We start from the raw sequence: 16,945 nt of genomic DNA on the forward strand, positions 1-16,945 counted from the left end.
GGAAAGGGGATATCCCGGTCAGGTGGCTAAAGTGGACACTACTGTACTCCAGCCTTTTTTCATGATGGCACAATTAGCTAGATTTGCCTTACTTTTGATTGCTTATTGGGGTCTTGATACTTCGTGTGGCAGTGAGAAGGATATCAGCGAGGAGGATTACTACAAAAGTAAGTCTTAAACCAATCCCCTGATGTGCAAATATTTAGGTCACTGACGTCCAAAATCACTCACCACAGTAGAAGATGTTGCGCAAGGTCAGGTTTACTCGGCTTCTTCTCCCAAGAGTTCTTACGAAATTTTAAATCTCTCAAATAACAAAAAAGGTGCTGTAGTGGTTTCATTTCACCTTCTTGAGCATTCACGTCATTATATCCACTGTTTCTAGATTCTAGAAACTCGATGTGCAGCACACACTAAACAAACGCGCCATGTTAAAAAAAGATCAATTGTTTAATGACCTGCATATTTGAACGTACACTGACCCAAGGGCACCATAAGCTGTTTCAAGAAATCAGCTTTAGGCATATTAACCGCCTGTAATGCAATGAAAATAGTTTCCTGGTATTTTCAGATGAAAGGATATTTATATCAGATGCATATTTCCTCCATCAAACGATCATAGCCTCTGTAAATATGGCAATCGTGAAAACAACGACAATTTTGTCTTTTGTTCTCTTCGCCGTCAGGATTTCAAAACATTCCACCCGCTGCTGAAACGGCAAAGAAGCTCTACAAGAACTTCTTCGGAGGGGAAGCCAGGAAAATCCAAAAACGACAGATCCTGGGAAATTTTTTTGACGTAATTGTTGTCGTTGATTCATCCAGCTCCGTTAGCAGTGGAGAATTCGTGAAAGGATTGAGAGCTTTGCAAGATCTTGTGGGAAAATCACGAAATGACACAGTCTATGCCGCCGTTACCTATGCAACTCGTGCCAAAATTGAGTTCAACTTCGCTTCGCGTTTCATCGCAGATGAAAAAATTGGCGCCATTAGGCGCACCGGCGGAAAAACTAACACTCAGGCTGCGCTCAAACTTTGCAAAAGGATGTGCGTTGAAGCTCAATATGGCGCCCGGCAAGGAAGCTTTCACAGAATTCTTATCGTCACAGATGGCCAGTCCAATATCAAGAGGAACGAAACCATTCCCAGTGCGTTTGAACTTAAACTGATGGGAATTGAAATATTTGTAATCGCCGTAGGAGAATACCTTGAGGGGATCAAAGAATTGGTACAGATGGCAAGTTCATCTGATGCTCACATGTACCGTGTATTAAATATGAGTGGACTAGTGCAGATGATTAAACTTATTCCTGATCAGACAGGGAAAAAAACATGGATTGAAGAAAATTTTGGACAATCTGAGGGAGACGACGAGGAATCAAGTCCGTTAGGAAGACTTTAATCCCAAAAGTCGGATGTACTGACGTTCGAGACCGGTCATTATTCATCTCCTTAGGGGGGGAAGGGTGTGGAGGATTTTCGTTGAATCAAGATAAAATTAACCTGATCCCCCTATAAGGCTTTTTGGCATCACATGATCTCCTCTCACAGGCATTTAATTGGCAGTCAATTTTCTATAGCTCCCTATTTATATTCTGTTGGCGATGACAGATTCCCCACCCTGCTCTCCCTGAAAACCATGTGATCCCCTAAAATCATCCGCCCTCTTCTCCCTTCCTTAGTTGATAAACAATGATTGGTTCGTCAGTATGAGACGTAAACTTGAATGTACATGTTTATGTTTTTTGTGTATGAATTACAGCCTCATAGAGTAATATTAAGTTCTGTGGGGATGTGATTATGGGTTTTCTAGAAAAAAAATTTTATATTTGGTATTATTATATAACGACTAGGAAAACAGAGGGAATGTTACCTTTTACTTAAGGATCTTAAAGACGTTATATCGGCTAATGCAGTGGAAAAGATTAGCATATGATAAATTAAATATAAACTAAAAACAAAAATGTTCTCTTGATTGAAGTCATTAGGAAATAAAACCAGAGTGGTTTCATCTTGAACTTATGAAACACTTTCAAAAGTTTGGAAAAGGCCTCATGATAGGACATAAATAACATAAAAAAATTCATTTCACTGATGTTCTCACAACACCAACCGAATTAAATTGTGAATCAAACAAATAAACAAAAAACCAGGTAAAAAAATTACAAACAAATATAAAACAAAACAAAAACAGGCATCTAAAGAAGCAAACAAGTTGCCAAAGAGTCACCAACAGACCAATGTTCTAACAACCAAAAAGGACTATGATGACCTTTTCAATTAACATTTAAGAACATGCATTTATCATTCATGAAGGATATGAAAACACGTTATTGCCTTCCAAGCATGACTGCTTGCCTTATTCTCCTGACTTCCGATTCCCAGCTCCGTCTGTAACTGACCGGTGTTATGAGTTTGACAACTTCAACGAGACCTTGCATGTCACCAGCTCTGTATAAATGTGCATCCAATGAACTAGCCAGGTGCACCAATTCATGAATTCCATCCAAGTATTCTCCTACTCCAATCACAAAGATCTCTGCTCCATTGAGCTTCAGGTCCATGGCATTCAAGAGCGTTTTGTTCCGTTTCACGTTGGACTGTCCATCAGTCACAACCAGAACGCGTCTAAAACTTCCGGCTCGGGCTCCGCTGCTAGGATTTTGAAACATTCGTAAACTTTTCTCTAACGCCTCTTGCATGTTTGTTTTTCCACCGGTTCTTTGCAGTTTCTCCAGTTTCTCATTGGCTTTTTCAACGGAAGAAAATGTGAAGACAGGATGTGCCTGATTGGCTACTGTAATAGCCGCGTGTAACGAGTCACGTGCACCCTTGTCAATCAACATTTGAATGGCTTTGATGCCCTTTCGGAATTCAGCCCTGCTGATCGAGCTGGAGGAGTCGATGATGTAAATGATATCGTAGTGGCCACGTAGTTGTCTTTTGAGGCGAGAAGCGTCTGTTTGCGCCAAAAAGTGCATTTGAAGCTTCTTGCTTGTGGTTCTTGCTGACGGAATGTGCTGAAATTCTTGAACGAGAAAGTAAAATTTTTTTTAGATTTCTGGAGGGGTGTATGAAGTTCTTTGCTGTTAGGAAACAGTTATCTGTCATACTAAAGAATATCTGGCGCTTTCTTTAAGTTGCATTTACATGAATTCTGTCCTTAGAAATCTTAGAAAAATTGATTCATATGGACAATCAAGCGATTATTCTCTGCCATTTTTGACTCTGAAGATCGTTATTCTTCCGTCTCTGGACATTTTGAAAAGAGAGATGCATGATACATGATGTAGAAAACGACTGATTGTCTTATTCCAGAAGTTTATCAATTTTATGAACAATTTTTTGGTTTCCAGCAAGTGCATTAATGAAAATCAGGTGAAAATGAGGGACATGCTATTTATCAATGAGTTTTTTTGATCAGTACGAGAAATGAACACAAATAGCTATGAGAGTAAAATTTCCCCGAGCTTTAAAAAACTTTGATGTTAGTATGACGGTAATAATCACTTAACTCAGAAATGTATGTGCATATCATGTTTTATTTTTTGAACAGAATGTGTCTTTACCTATCAAGCATGTGGCCAGTCATATTGTAGTATAGGTCACTCCGCAGTATACACATGTATTTCATTAACATTTTTCTTTAGTGTGACATTTTACTATCTAAAACGTGGTTGATTGTGACAGTCTCTTCTGTTCCAGATTAATTATCAAAATAACTCTGGAATGACATAAAGTCAAATTAACATGTAGAACCACTCATTATTTATTGCCAGAAGGGGGGAAGAGGGGTGGATGATTTTTTGTGGGGGGGGGGGGGGGTGTAAAGGTTTTCAAGGGGGAGGGGGTATCAGTCATAGCCAACAATGTATAAAGGAGGAACGTGACTATAAAAAATTAACTGCCAATGAACTGCTATTGAGGGGGGATCATAAGAATATTAAACCGACTTCCTTCCCCCCCCCCCTCTCCCCCGCGCGCTCACCCATGGCCGGTCTCCAAAAGCCAGAGTAAAATTTGAACCCAAACATTTAAATGCACAGATGCTACAGTAAACATACGTATCAGGTAAAATTTAGAGTTATTTATATCGCTTGTCTCCTTTCTTCTGTCTTCGCGCTTGCACACGCGGATTTTTTTTGTTTAATTAAGAAGACGGAATGCTCTGAGAAATGAATGCCCGTGATAGATGAAAGGTCACACATATTAACACGCGATAAAATTGAACGTCTCTATTCTGAACATGTCTTGTTTCTCAATTAGATCTGCAGAGACATTGAGTTAACTACTGTTTTGGTGATATAGGCTGCGTAAAAGCTGAAAATATTTGTTGAATTTATGAGCTCAACTACAGAGATATGTTTTCGTATCAGGCAGACTCTGACACGTTTTCGGAGTTTTTTACTTTAGGTAAAGACATCCTTTTTCGAAAGATCATTTTCACCTGGTGAAATATCGCTAGCTTAAGAAAGTTGGCCTATACTTGAATTGATTCTAAGGGGCACAGGTAAAGCTTGCTGATAGTGGAGAAATAGCTTTTCTAGTTTGCATTTCAGTCTCCTTAAGGAGGGCCCCTCTGTTAGATAGATAATAGAAGAGTCATTTTTTATGTGGGGAAAAAAAAACTAAAAATTATCGTTCCTGAAAAGAGATCTTTTCATCAATGGTTATAGAAATAATCATTAAGTTTTTCAAGGCTTGGGTGAATAAATCTTTGCCAATTTTTGTTACTAGGCAGCGCTTTTTTTTTTCTTGATGTATCTCTTGTGAGAGAGGAAAGATTTAGAATGGCACCATTTACCATAAGCTTCCTCTCGGACGGTTTGCTCAAACGTTGATCGATACAAGAAAACATTAAGTCAATGAGTATCGCGATGAAATCAGACTTGTAAACTCGTCAACTTTGTAATCAATATTGAGTCTGTTTAGAGAGAAAAAAAATTCAACTAGGATTGTAAGTATTTTCAATCGTTCTGTATGTAGAGTTAAAAAAGACTCTGTCGTAGATATACCAAAATTATGGTTTTTGAACCATTTCTTTGGCGAAAACATCGCTATTTTAGAAATTGAGATATAACACGATTCCAGTTTAGGGCCTGGCAACATCTAGGGTTCATATCTAGGAAGAAGTTCAAGCACATTCCATTGATAAGAAAGTTAACATACACAAGCAACCTACTGTTGTAATCCTCCAAGAGCCTTCTGTCATTCTGAAAATCACTGAATACCGTAATAACAAGTACTTGAAATACAACCCACAAAAGTCGAAGAAAACGGGACATTTTTTCTGCTCAGTTGTAGAACTCAGGGTGTTCACCTCTTAGCATGCATAAGAAATACCACAGATACCCAGAATGGAGTCTTTAATATCAATATTAGTGTCACTTTATTTATTTACGTCTCCCTTGACTCAGTCGTCTTTGATACAGGTCGCCGTAAGCCGTGTTTTGTTTCAGAAGAGGATCTGTTTTGCACCGAGCTTTCACCAGTAGCTAATCCAGCTTGTCTTTCTGCCAACCTGTTAAGTTTTTGCCGGCCGTTTCATCAATGTTGTTAAACTCTTCTAAGCTTTTTCTAATTGAAAACGTTGTTGAGATCGCTGTTTCTCTGGCCAGTGGCTCAATTTTTTCAGAGATAAGGACTCGTTTGTTATCCTCTTGGCGATATGCCACTTCGTGATTGCCAGCTGTCACCGCGGGATTGTGCTGATAAGAGGATTATTTAATTTGTGATAAGAGTAATATTTAGTCATGAAGATCTTGTCGTGACCGGGCTCAGGAGCTATTTCGACACTTTTGCCAAAAGTGATAAATGGCATATTTTTTTAAAATGAATTCAAAGTCCAGAAAATTTGGAATTGAGCTTTGGAACGGTGAAAACAGACACGCAATTAAAAAAAGAAAGAGAGAAATCATTCAGACAAAATAATCAAGCAAAGAAGGTTGAATCTGAAACAGATGCATCACACAGAAACGTGCACAACAGCAAGAGTTTACAGATATAACAAATAGAAAACTCACTGGCGCATAAAGTAGAACATAATTTCTACAGCTGGAATTCACAAAAACTTACAAAAGGCGCATACGTTAACAACAAACAGAAAAAAAACAAAAGTAAATTCTATATCGTAATCGAACTTCCATTTTCACCTGCGTAGCCGACTCACAGAGGGAAGGAGTGACGAGAAAGCGGCTCGTGAAGCGGCTTTGTCCTTGTGCTCTCGAATTCCATATCTTTAGTTTCCTTTCCCTTTCCGTTTTCTTTTCCCGGGCCATGTCCATGTTGGGGTAGAGAGGCCTGAGTGATAGGTTAGCAACTTAGTGTGCAAGGATTAGGAGTTTCATTTAATTTAAATCAAAACTATCCTTGCAGATATCTACAATAGAGAGACGGTGTTTTGAAACAGTTCACTGCATGAAAAGAAACACGGTGTACCGGGCTTATTCCTTAATAATGTTTGGTCCTCAAATTTCTTATCTCCCAATACCTGGAACACACGCAGACTCCATCTGTATTTAATTTCCTTGAAATCATATGTTAGCAACTTTTGTTTTTAATCACGCGCAATTCTGAAATGATTGTGAGATGCAAGATTGTGGAGGGGGACAGGGGGGCGGTTTCCCGGGAGAACAGGGGGCGGAAGAGGGTTTGAAGCGGGAGAACAGGGGCGGGAAGCGGGATCTATACGAGGGCGGGAAGCGGGAGCAGAAATAAAGAGGGCGATAATTTTTTTTATTACTGGGTATTATTTAGTCAAAAACACTTATCTAGAAAAAGTCTTGAAATTTCCATTTAACATCCACTAATGCTTACAAGAAAATTTTGGAAGCAAGAAAACGTAAATTTGTACTCGGGCTGAAAAAACAGCATTACCTCCGGTGAATTTGGAAATCCCTTCGATTCGATTACGTCATAGGTCATGAGATAACATGACACATGTACACCTATACTTCAGTGTCTAGTAACCTGAAGCTGTCGAAAATCTCCAGGAAAGAAAGCGATTCAGGTCACAATACACAATACCATTCATCATTTCAAAACCCAAAAGAAATCCTCATGAGCAACTGTCATTACACAGCAAAAACCACTGCCAAGAGAAATGTTCAAAGAACCGCTCATAGTATCATACAGAAAGGGGCGTCCACTCAAAGACATACTGGTGAGAGCGAAATTAGAACGAAGGCAAGGAAACCGACATACTTTGGAGTCGTGCGAGCCTTTTGACACTTAAAACAAATATACAGAAAACTTGACTTACTACAAAGTCGTGTAGGCTTGTCAGCCCCAATTTACGCTCGATTATTAAACGGGCGCTTTGAACTCTCTGAGGAAACATTCTGCAAGATGCTTTTAGATTACCGGGGCGAATGTGATTTGAAAACAAATGAAATTGAAGAAAATCAAGAAGTTATCTTGACTCGGGGGAAGAAGAGGTTCTAACCAAACTTTGGAGTTGGAAGAGTTCAGTGTGGTCTTCCCGGTGCATGGAAGACTTCTTCTAACTTTAAAACTTTCCGCGGAGGTTTAAAGAAGATTTCAACCTATCGGACAAATCTGATAATCAGCCGAACAAGAATGTTCAATCATGCTTCACTAGCACTTAAACTGAACGCTCAAAATGCAAACGGTTCAACAACAGATATGCAGTGATTTAAATCATCCTTTGGAGTCAGCTTTCTTTATTCGCTCTCGACTAGCTACGACTAGTTACTTACGTCAAAAAGGGAAAGCAAGTACGGATACAGAGAAGAAAACTCTAAACGTTACGTCTGGCTCTTGATTTTTTTATTTGACTTTGAAATGGTATTCCTAAATGCATGGAAAAACCTACATTAAATTGGAATAGCTATTACATCACACAGTGGACTGAGACTTTCGTCTCTATAACGAGATGTCAGAAGCGATGGTCAAACTGTGAGAAGCAGGTTAGTGAAACTTTGTTTAATTAAGAAAACTGACCTGTAATAACTTTCATCGGGACCCAATAGTCCCCTTCCCAAAACAAAGGACATAAAACGAACAAGTTTGGTACGTTTGATACGTGGTACGGGAAGCGGAAGACTCTGACACCCTCCCCCCCTCCCCCGTCCCTTTCCCCCTACCCCCCTTCAAGATTGTCACGGGAAGAACCAGAAAAGGAGATAACTTAAATGTGTTGGTGGCTATAGCCTAGAAATCACTAAGATACTCGCAAATAAACGACAATTAGCATCTGGAAACATCTGGTCAAAATTGTGTCAAGCCGGATCGCGATTCTATTGTTACCATCACCCACTCGCTGACTCGCTGACTCATTTCGACGATATAGGAGGCTTCGCCTCCTAAAGGAGGCAGTAGCCACAAAAAAGGAATTGTTTTCGATCGGAGACTGTTGTCGGTAAGCGAGTTGGCGGAAGACTTATCATAAGGGTCGAGCGTCTCTGAATATAACTTCCTCTTGAATTGTCAAGAGAGCAGAATTTTTTTTAGCGCCTTTAAAAATAAATTAAATCCACTAACTATTAAAGTTGAGAATGAACAAGATATGAGTAATGGAATTACATGTTACACGGTGTGTAACGGCTGCCACGTCTTTGCCACGGACAGTAATTCGCTATGACTTTGATTCGTGTTAAACCGTAATAATGACGTTACTGTTTGTCCATTAGGGACGTGATCTTTTAATTTCCAACCAGAACCGCATTTTAGTAAGTTGCCTTGCTTTGGGCTAACGATAAGAAGTGTTAAACGGAAGAGCGCTTTTTTGCCCACCTTCTCTTGAAGTTCGTTTTGGTTAAACTCTTACAGGCGGGACTGTTATGTAAGTGGCTTACATTGTTCACGCTTCGTTAAAACGCTGCACGTTCTTCCCATTTGGTTATTAGGTTTTGTTAGAGTTCGTTTTCAAGCGGCTCTCTTTTATCCCTCTTAGAATTTAGCTTCGATTCTTCCTTATAATTTTCATACTTAAGGTTACGATAAATACTTGGATACCTCGACTACGTTAAAGAAGACGATTTAAGCCTTGCTTCAACATAGGCATGCTAGGCATGCAAGAGTTATTTCTTTGGGGGTGGGTGTGGATTACTTGAAACATTGTAAGTGATGTCTATATTCTGACCAAAGGAAAGAAGAGTATTAACGCGGAAAAGAACGAAAATGTCGAATTAACTCACACACAGGTATTTTGTGGTAGATTGTGTGTGTTGTGCGCATAACTGTAACCAAAAATAAACTGTAATGGTGCCACGGATACCTGTTAGTACAAAATGCAGACAGGAGACTGCAGACCGGATACAAAATGTAGATTAGGTACAAAATGTAGACCGCAGACTGCAGAGTGGGTACAAGTTGCAGACTGAGAATCTAAAGAGTTTTTTCGTCTGGTATGTGATAACATGTCATCGTACAACTTACCGAGCGTCAGGCAATCGCTTTTCCACGATCAGCTTTCACGATTATTTGCACTACATTGGAATATTCCTGGCTCATCTCTTAATAAAAATCGATCGTTATATAATTTCAAGCCTTCATATAGTCTTCTCACTTTGCGCGTGAGTTGGTGTGATGTCTGTACAGATTTTACTAACGTAATTAAAGTAGATGTAGATGTAAACGAGATGTCAACGAGATGTCACTATTGAATATTTAACACGCGCCACATGCACATTCGAGAAACAATTGACAGCTTTGCCCGTAGTCCGTATTACCATCTTTTTAAGCAGTATGTGTTTATTTTGTTGACAAAAATGCGGACCAAGGCCAAAACTGTTCCTTCGACTTGATATATTTTCGACGTTAGTAGATCACATCATATTAACTTACCTCCGTAAATCATTCATTTCATCTTTTAAGTAGTGACGACGCTAATTTTTCCGACAAGTCAGTCAATGTGCTAGTTTTTCGAAAAAGATGGCTATCCTGTTTCTGTCGTTTAAGCGGGCCACCACTGCATTAATTAAATTGATAGACAGCATCACAAACGTCGCAGGAGAAAAATACCGATCGAATCCCGTTTACCCTAACATTTCACCATCACAATCACGCAGTTGAATCCATCAATCTTAAAACTTTAAATTGCTTCAAAATGATCCCGAAACTGGTACTTTTTTTTCGCAACCTTCATTGATATCATTCAAACGCGACAAAGACATGGGCAATTTTTTTATCAGAAGTTTAACGTATACAAACTAATGATCAACACGGAACTTCAAATGCCTGCGCGCACGATGCAAAACTGGCCCCTTTATTAATAACGTAGAGAAAATGTGTATCTCCACCAATGTCATCCTTCGCATATGCATAACTTGACTTACTTCAAAGGAGTATTCGTTGGCGAGCCATAAATTAAACAGGAAGACAACTTGGCGACCGATTCCGAGAAAACCTTTGTAACGGTAAAAGGAATACTAAGGACGTATCCAAATTGGCCAATCACCGACGAGATTTTTGTTACCTGCTTAGCGTGTGCGTTAGTTTCAAATTTGTTGTCACGAACGAGATCGGGGCGCGGGGAGGTTTAAGATTTTACGCCAATCGATTGATGTTACGACTGCAAATTAGCAGAACTTCCTTTTTAGCCCACAGTCCCGTAAAGACTACTTGGCGGCCTGCGTAGAAGGATAATGGCTGGCAACTGTGAGAGGTAAGTGTTGATTGTGAAAACTTTCTTTGAAACATTCCGACGCAAAGAGCCTTCGAGTGAGCAATATTATGATTCTGAAACCAGATACAAATTGTGGCTGTAAAATGAACACTGAATTTGCGAACTTTAGTGCGCTTCGCAACTTTCTTTGGTCTTGAAGCATTACGTAATAGAATGTTTCGTTTTAAATCCGACAACCTTCAGAATTCCTAACACAACGCTACACAATTTTTCGTCCGTAGTCTGTGTCCGTCGAGTAAACAACAAGTAGTCCGTATTACCATCTTTTTAAGCAGTATGTGTTTATTTTGTTGACAAAAATGCGGACCGACGCCAAAACTGTTTTTTATTCATGTTTGCGCGAGGAGTGACGTGCAGCACGTGCCATGTGAAACGCAAAGGAAGAAAAAGTTTTCTCAATTGATGTGGTAATTGCTCATAGTAAAAAACACCCTTCTGCGTGTTCCAGATCACAAAACCCTCCGAACGGCGTTCGGAAGGTTTGTGATCTACACATCCCAGAAGAGGATCACGCTGGCCAAGTGTTTAAGCATCAAAACAAACTCCACCAGAGGTCCCTAGTGCGCTTCGAACTTTCAACACCCCGTCCCCCCCCCCTCCCCTTCCTCCCCAAAACTCTGCTGGTATTTTAGCTGAGGCGTTTAAGATCTCAAATGCTCGGGTGGAGAGGGGGTGGGGAGAGGGGGTGGATCTTGAAGTTTCGAGTTGATCGGTGCATAACGATCGAGTGAAAAATCTCAATCTTCGAGGAAACGTTCTATTCAGGGCGAGAAATTGAAAAAAACTAAAACTGTTAAATGGAGATCACTGGGCAACTGGAAATACAATTGACACGAACATGTAAATTTTACTAAAAAACAAGAGTTTGAAAACGAATGTTCTGAGTTTCCCCACAGGCATGGATCACTTCAGGGTTACATGTAGATTGTTGTACGGCTTGCCAACAACATGTGTTAAAGGATTATGTCACGGTTTTAAGGTTTGACGTTAGAATGATGAAAGCTGTTTTCATAATTGAAACTATGTAATGGCATTGAGACTATTAGCTATCTTCAGTTTCTCCTTCTTTTAGGTACAAATCAAAAACTTTATATACTGAAAATGATAGGGGATTAGTTCTGTGGATCTTTTTCACTGGAAAACAACGAAGGTCTTGTGAAATATCACAAAACTTAATCATTATGTACCTCAATGTATCACTGAGTTCGACAATAGTAGAAGCGTATATCGCATTTTGTGACAAAAACATTTGGAACTAGTACATCAACAATGGGTGAAGTCCAGAGAACAATTGACAAATTCAGATTTAAGACTTAGGTTTGAGAGGGTAGAACACAGCTGATGATAGCTTCTTTGAGTGTTTAAACAGTAACATGATACACAACTACCATTGTAATATTGTCAACACTGTAATATAGTATCTACTAAACATCATTAAACAACATCGTAATGTGTTAGTCAAATTGAACTTTCAATATTCCGTCTCAGGCATACCCGTAGTTCAATGTTGTGTGACAGTTGAGAATCTAGTCTTCCATGAGATCAGGAATTTCAACATGGAACATCAATTTCAGTATGACAGAATCAGCAGATCACTATAAGTTGGAAGATTTTGATGGAAAGAGTTGTGCCTATGTCTTTGACTGGATGAGGAAGAGGGACTTCAATAATTCCAGGAAAAATAATCTTTTTAAGCAGTAGTATGGTCCTGTGATTGAGGTTGGTGGGCATATTGATCATACAAAATAGACCTATTTTGTGGCACCCATCAATATACGTTGGGAATTTGATCACCCAAAAACAACAAATTCACATTACTCAGGGGTTGTAGATGGGGGAAGGGGGATGTTGAAGGCTCAATATTGCTATTGTACATTTAGTTTACAGTAATAGTTTGAACAACTTTCCTCCTGTTGTGAAACATCACCTCCACAGTTGGAGGTAAAGAGAGTAACATTTCTGTCATGGAATGTTCTGTCATAATTTCAACATCAACAGCTTGTGGAAGTTGATGAATAAGTTGCTTAGTGCAACCTACAAATGAAGTCAAATTGAGTGTCTGATCGCCATAGTAGAACAAAACTTGAGCATATAATTGTTTTGCACATTGCGATTTCCTAGAACTAGACCTTTCATCGTTGTAATACGATGCGCACCGCAATCAAACAAATCATCACACACGATGCGAAATGAAATGATCTACAGTCGGTGCGCAAACACTGAAGCGAGCGCCGATTGCAATGAATAAAATAGCTCATCATTCAAAATCTGAAATAGTATATTTTCCTTCTGATCCTCATCGAAGGTGATCGAGGTAAATCCAAAGTTTCCAAGAAATCATCACCTATAATGTAACACCAATTTGTTTACATTCCGCTGCGTAAATATAGAAGGTAGCGCAGATTACAATGAATAAACTGGGAAGCATGTTAGTGAGTATTCGCTGTGTCACTCGCATAATAATACACGTGTTTCGATACCTTGTGTAAGAGACATTTTCCTTCCCAACTGATTCATCAATATCTCAAGTCAGGCAAATCTACTGCTACTGCTTGTTACTCAATAAATTCGGGAAGCGACGCGACATGCGTGTGTGAAATATGATAGCTTTTCATTATGTAAATTTTCTGTTGTCCACTCGCCTCTTTTTCAAACCTAAAAGTTCTTTTTTTTTACACAATAATGAAATACAAAGGAGACTTATAGCACTGAATAACAAAGGCACTTGAGTCGCGCATTTTTTTCGACCGTGCGCTCAAAAAAATCGTATATAAGCGTCTGTCTACCCTTCGTCTGGTATATGAAATTCGTCTGCGTAGTTAACAATAAACGCCAGCGGTACTGTATGCCTGAACGTGGTTAGCTATGAAATCTTTATACTCCTGTTTGGTTCCATGCCTTAGCTTTGGACAGTCACTAGTCCATATTAATGCATCAGTGGAGATGAGGAGATCCTTGCACCTTAAATTCAAAATATAGAGCATAAAAAACCATTATTCCAATCGGATTTACTTTGGTGAGAAGCACCTCTGTAAAAAACGTTTCAACCTTCAACTGAAAATGCTTAGCAACAATGGCCGGATTCAAGTTCAGCATTGAACATATTTCATTGTAAGACTTTGCTTCAATTTTTTCTTCAGTAAAGTCGAGAACTTGTGTATTGCCTATAATTTGAAACAACTCAGGCCATCTAAGGTCAGCACAGGACAATGTCATAAAGCTGGCGGGAATTCCAGCCAGTTTTACCATGGCTACAACTTCATACATAAACTTTTGCCAGTATGGAGGTAAACTTGGTATCTGCCTCGGAAACAAAGAAGCCTGGTCTTCCAAGATCTTGCAAACTTTGCACACTGAACCTTAAATTTGATGCAGTATGAGACTGTCTACGAACTTTTGTGAGAGCTACATTAATACCATCTGATATTTTTTTCTGTTCTATTATAAACTGTGCAAAGAACAAATGCTCAGCATTCATTGCAAATCTGCCACTTTAATGTAACAAAAATGGGCACTGAAGTACCTTGTTGGTGACGAGCAAACTGCTCTCTCCACCATATACCCAAATCTACCTTTTGGGAATAACACTGGAAATGCTAGTTCTTCACAATTATTGTCAGACATTAACAAAACTGGATGTTTAGTTTTCCCTAGTGCAATATTGAAAACTTCATTTCCCGCTGACTTTAATGTTTGGTGATAATCAGGTAAAATTTACTGCAAGGAAGTTTCTACAGTGGTTGCTTGAAATTCACTCAAAGGATCCTCTCTCTTCCTCATTTTCATCATCAGTTGTTCTCTGTTCACTACTTTCATCACTTATTGGACAAACTTCACTATCCTTTCCTGAGTTAATTTGCAGATGCAACTCAGAAAGATTTTCATCACTATTTGTAGCATTTACTGTTAGGCCACTATTATTAATCCTCGGCTAATGAAGAGCATTAAGCACAATTTCAGGGTGTACAGCTTGAAAATAAACCGACCTTTAAACCAAAGTTTTCTTTTCAGCTCTGGTATACTTTTCTTGACCTTTCAGGGGGTTGTTGGCAAAATATTGCAAGTCTGATCACAGTCTACTGGAACATTACAAATTGCCCCTTCTATTTTACCTTGTTGGCCTTTGGGAATAACAACAACATTTTTCCAAACACAATGTGCTGCACTATAAGAATCTGTTCAAGTTTTTCCAGACATCCTAAAGCTGTAGTTCTGAGGGAATTTCATCAATGTCTAACTTATTATGAACAGATTGGCATGGAATGTATCCTTATGACAGCTTAGAGTTACAAGTTTTACAGATGTATTCCTTATCATCAAATGACTTTATTCCTGTGAAAAGATGTTGAATGTCATACTTATTTTTCTGTAATTCTGTGGCTGTTTTTCTTTAGAGAATTCTCTTACATACATAACATATGTAATCTGGGCCTTCTTTTACCCTTTTTTGAAAACGTGGTACAGGAATCTAAGTCCTTGCTGTCTTTCTTCTTGCTTTTAACATTATGGTAATGATGACGAAACCTTTATTTGTAGATTTTTTTTTCTTTACTGGTTCGAGTTGAGCATAAGATTTCCTCTATTCCATTGCTGTTTTTTTCGGTTTTTTTTTGTTTTGAGGATTTGTGGCATTTCAGAATCTTTCGCTTCTCTCCTTCACTTATACAACATGTACAGCTATAAACTGAATGCATTTGACTATTGTATCAGAGTTCAACTTGTTTGTTATAATTTCACAAACTGTTTGAAAAAGGGATTTTGCATGCAGTGCTATATATCTTTAGTACTTGCTCTTCATTATAAGAAGTATTTTGTTTGTCTGCTATTGTGACAAAGACGACCTAAACAGAGATTAGGAAAATGAAGCAAAAATCCAGCGTTTAAACTTGCCTTCTGCAGGATAAACCTCTCAAGAGCTTATTTATAGGAAGATTAATTATGAGAACATCAACACACTTAAAAGCCATCTAAAATATATTTAAAAAGACATCAATAACTTTACCTTTGAGAAAGAAAGCTCATCTATTTTGAATAACGATAAATGTTTACATTATTATGAAATATCGATTAGGCATACTTCCTAATATTTTAGTATATATTTTAATACTTGTTTATCTAGTATTTTTTTTGTGATAAGACTATTTAAAGTATTGAGAAATTTAACAAAATCAACTAAAGGCACAATGTCTGATACTGATGAATTTCTTATTCCTTTATATATCTAAAACTTTATTGATTGAGACTAGATTATTTGCTATTCTTTTACATATATTTGTATATATTGCTTTCTGCTTTATTTCCTTAATCTTCATCTTCAGAGATCCCTAGATTAGATCTTAATTTAACCATAGATATGGTATGTGTTCAGTTTGCACCTAGCTAATGGAAACAGCTTAGTGATCAATCTGAAAACATCCCATTCTGAGACTGGTTTAATTCTCAGTACACTAACTTCTATATGAATTGATAATTATTTTCATCTGAATCACATCCAATATACTACACACTTATATAGTTATTTCTATTCTTGAATTTAATGTAAACTTATATCTATATATTTTAATTAACTTAGTATTATTTATTCAAATATTGCAAAGTTTTTATAATTTGGTATTATAACAGGTCCACATAAGCTATGGCTGCCTGACTTTTAACCTGCATCAAGAAATAATGTTATTTTATGTTATGTTAAGACAAACTACAGACAAGTGTTACCCTTTCATTGGAAACAAAATCGACAGCAGTTAATTGGCACCGTGTCTGTTAATATTTTGTGGTAATTCTGAGGAACTTATCCAATATTCAGTGCTGTCATTTAGCATAGCACTTTCAACAATAGCATCTAATGTATCAAAGTTCCAATCACTACAAGGCTTAAGAACTGAAAGAAATAGGTTTAAAAAGATACAGCTAAGGCGCCATTTGCAACCAGTTGTCGCGTTCTAAATGCAAGCCCACGCGCGAATGCTAATTTCATAGCTTTCATCATTAGTGAACATGCTGTTCTTGAAAACTGGTTCATTAATTTCGCCATTTATATAAAACCTAGTAAGTTCTACTCGCTTACTTTAATGGTGTTGTGTTACAGTTTGGTTACCTGTCACGACTACGTCTTGCTCTGGCTCGTATTCAAATGTTTATGGGAGACCGGATTTGCTTCTTGTTTTAATATTTGTCAAATCATCGATCGATGCTCTAAAAAGGGAAAGGAAAATTAAAAGTGAGATACGCGTAGTTCAAGTTGATTAAGACTCTCCAGCGCGTGCAATTAGGCAAAACATCACTACGGCAATAAAC

At 38.2% G+C, this 16,945-nt stretch overlaps 4 protein-coding genes across 7 annotated transcripts in view; 2 read left to right on the forward strand and 2 right to left on the reverse strand.

Moving 5' to 3' along the window:
- Positions 1-2,022, forward strand: LOC113672993 (integrin alpha-X). The gene is made up of 2 exons (XM_027189340.2): positions 1-167; positions 687-2,022. The coding sequence occupies exons 1-2, from the start codon at positions 62-64 to the stop codon at positions 1,400-1,402; spliced, it is 822 nt and encodes a 273-aa protein (XP_027045141.2). The 5' UTR covers positions 1-61; the 3' UTR covers positions 1,403-2,022.
- LOC113672994 (collagen alpha-1(XXVIII) chain) lies at positions 1,387-16,830 on the reverse strand. Of its 3 annotated transcripts, none has more exons than XM_027189341.2 (2): positions 5,183-5,421; positions 1,387-3,028 (listed from the first exon to the last, which is right to left on the reverse strand). In XM_027189341.2, the coding sequence occupies exons 1-2, from the start codon at positions 5,283-5,285 to the stop codon at positions 2,331-2,333; spliced, it is 801 nt and encodes a 266-aa protein (XP_027045142.2). In that variant the 5' UTR covers positions 5,286-5,421; the 3' UTR covers positions 1,387-2,330. The 3 variants fall into 3 exon arrangements, with proteins under 3 accessions (XP_027045142.2, XP_089052695.1, XP_027045144.2); XM_089196569.1 differs by lacking the exon at positions 5,183-5,421 and adding an exon at positions 16,746-16,830 and having other exon boundaries at positions 1,806-3,028; XM_027189343.2 differs by lacking the exon at positions 5,183-5,421 and adding an exon at positions 9,400-9,559 and having other exon boundaries at positions 1,862-3,028.
- On the reverse strand, positions 5,360-6,429 carry LOC149050006 (uncharacterized). The gene is made up of 2 exons (XM_089196570.1): positions 6,153-6,429; positions 5,360-5,708 (listed from the first exon to the last, which is right to left on the reverse strand). The coding sequence occupies exons 1-2, from the start codon at positions 6,282-6,284 to the stop codon at positions 5,496-5,498; spliced, it is 345 nt and encodes a 114-aa protein (XP_089052696.1). The 5' UTR covers positions 6,285-6,429; the 3' UTR covers positions 5,360-5,495.
- The window catches only part of LOC113672964 (uncharacterized), a 23,199-nt gene continuing 16,698 nt past the window's right edge, over positions 10,445-16,945 (forward strand). The window contains exon 1 of one of the 2 annotated variants that reach the window (XM_089196564.1): positions 10,445-10,627. In XM_089196564.1, the coding sequence (XP_089052690.1) occupies positions 10,608-10,627 (20 nt within the window). In that variant the 5' untranslated portion in view covers positions 10,445-10,607. Of the gene's footprint in view, positions 12,368-16,945 lie in introns of both variants that reach the window. The other variant, XM_089196565.1, reaches the window with a different exon arrangement.

This window comes from Pocillopora damicornis, chromosome 2 (assembly GCF_964200805.1).
Source record: "Pocillopora damicornis chromosome 2, jaPocDami1.2, whole genome shotgun sequence".
In the NCBI taxonomy this organism is placed as follows: Eukaryota; Metazoa; Cnidaria; class Anthozoa; order Scleractinia; family Pocilloporidae; genus Pocillopora; species Pocillopora damicornis.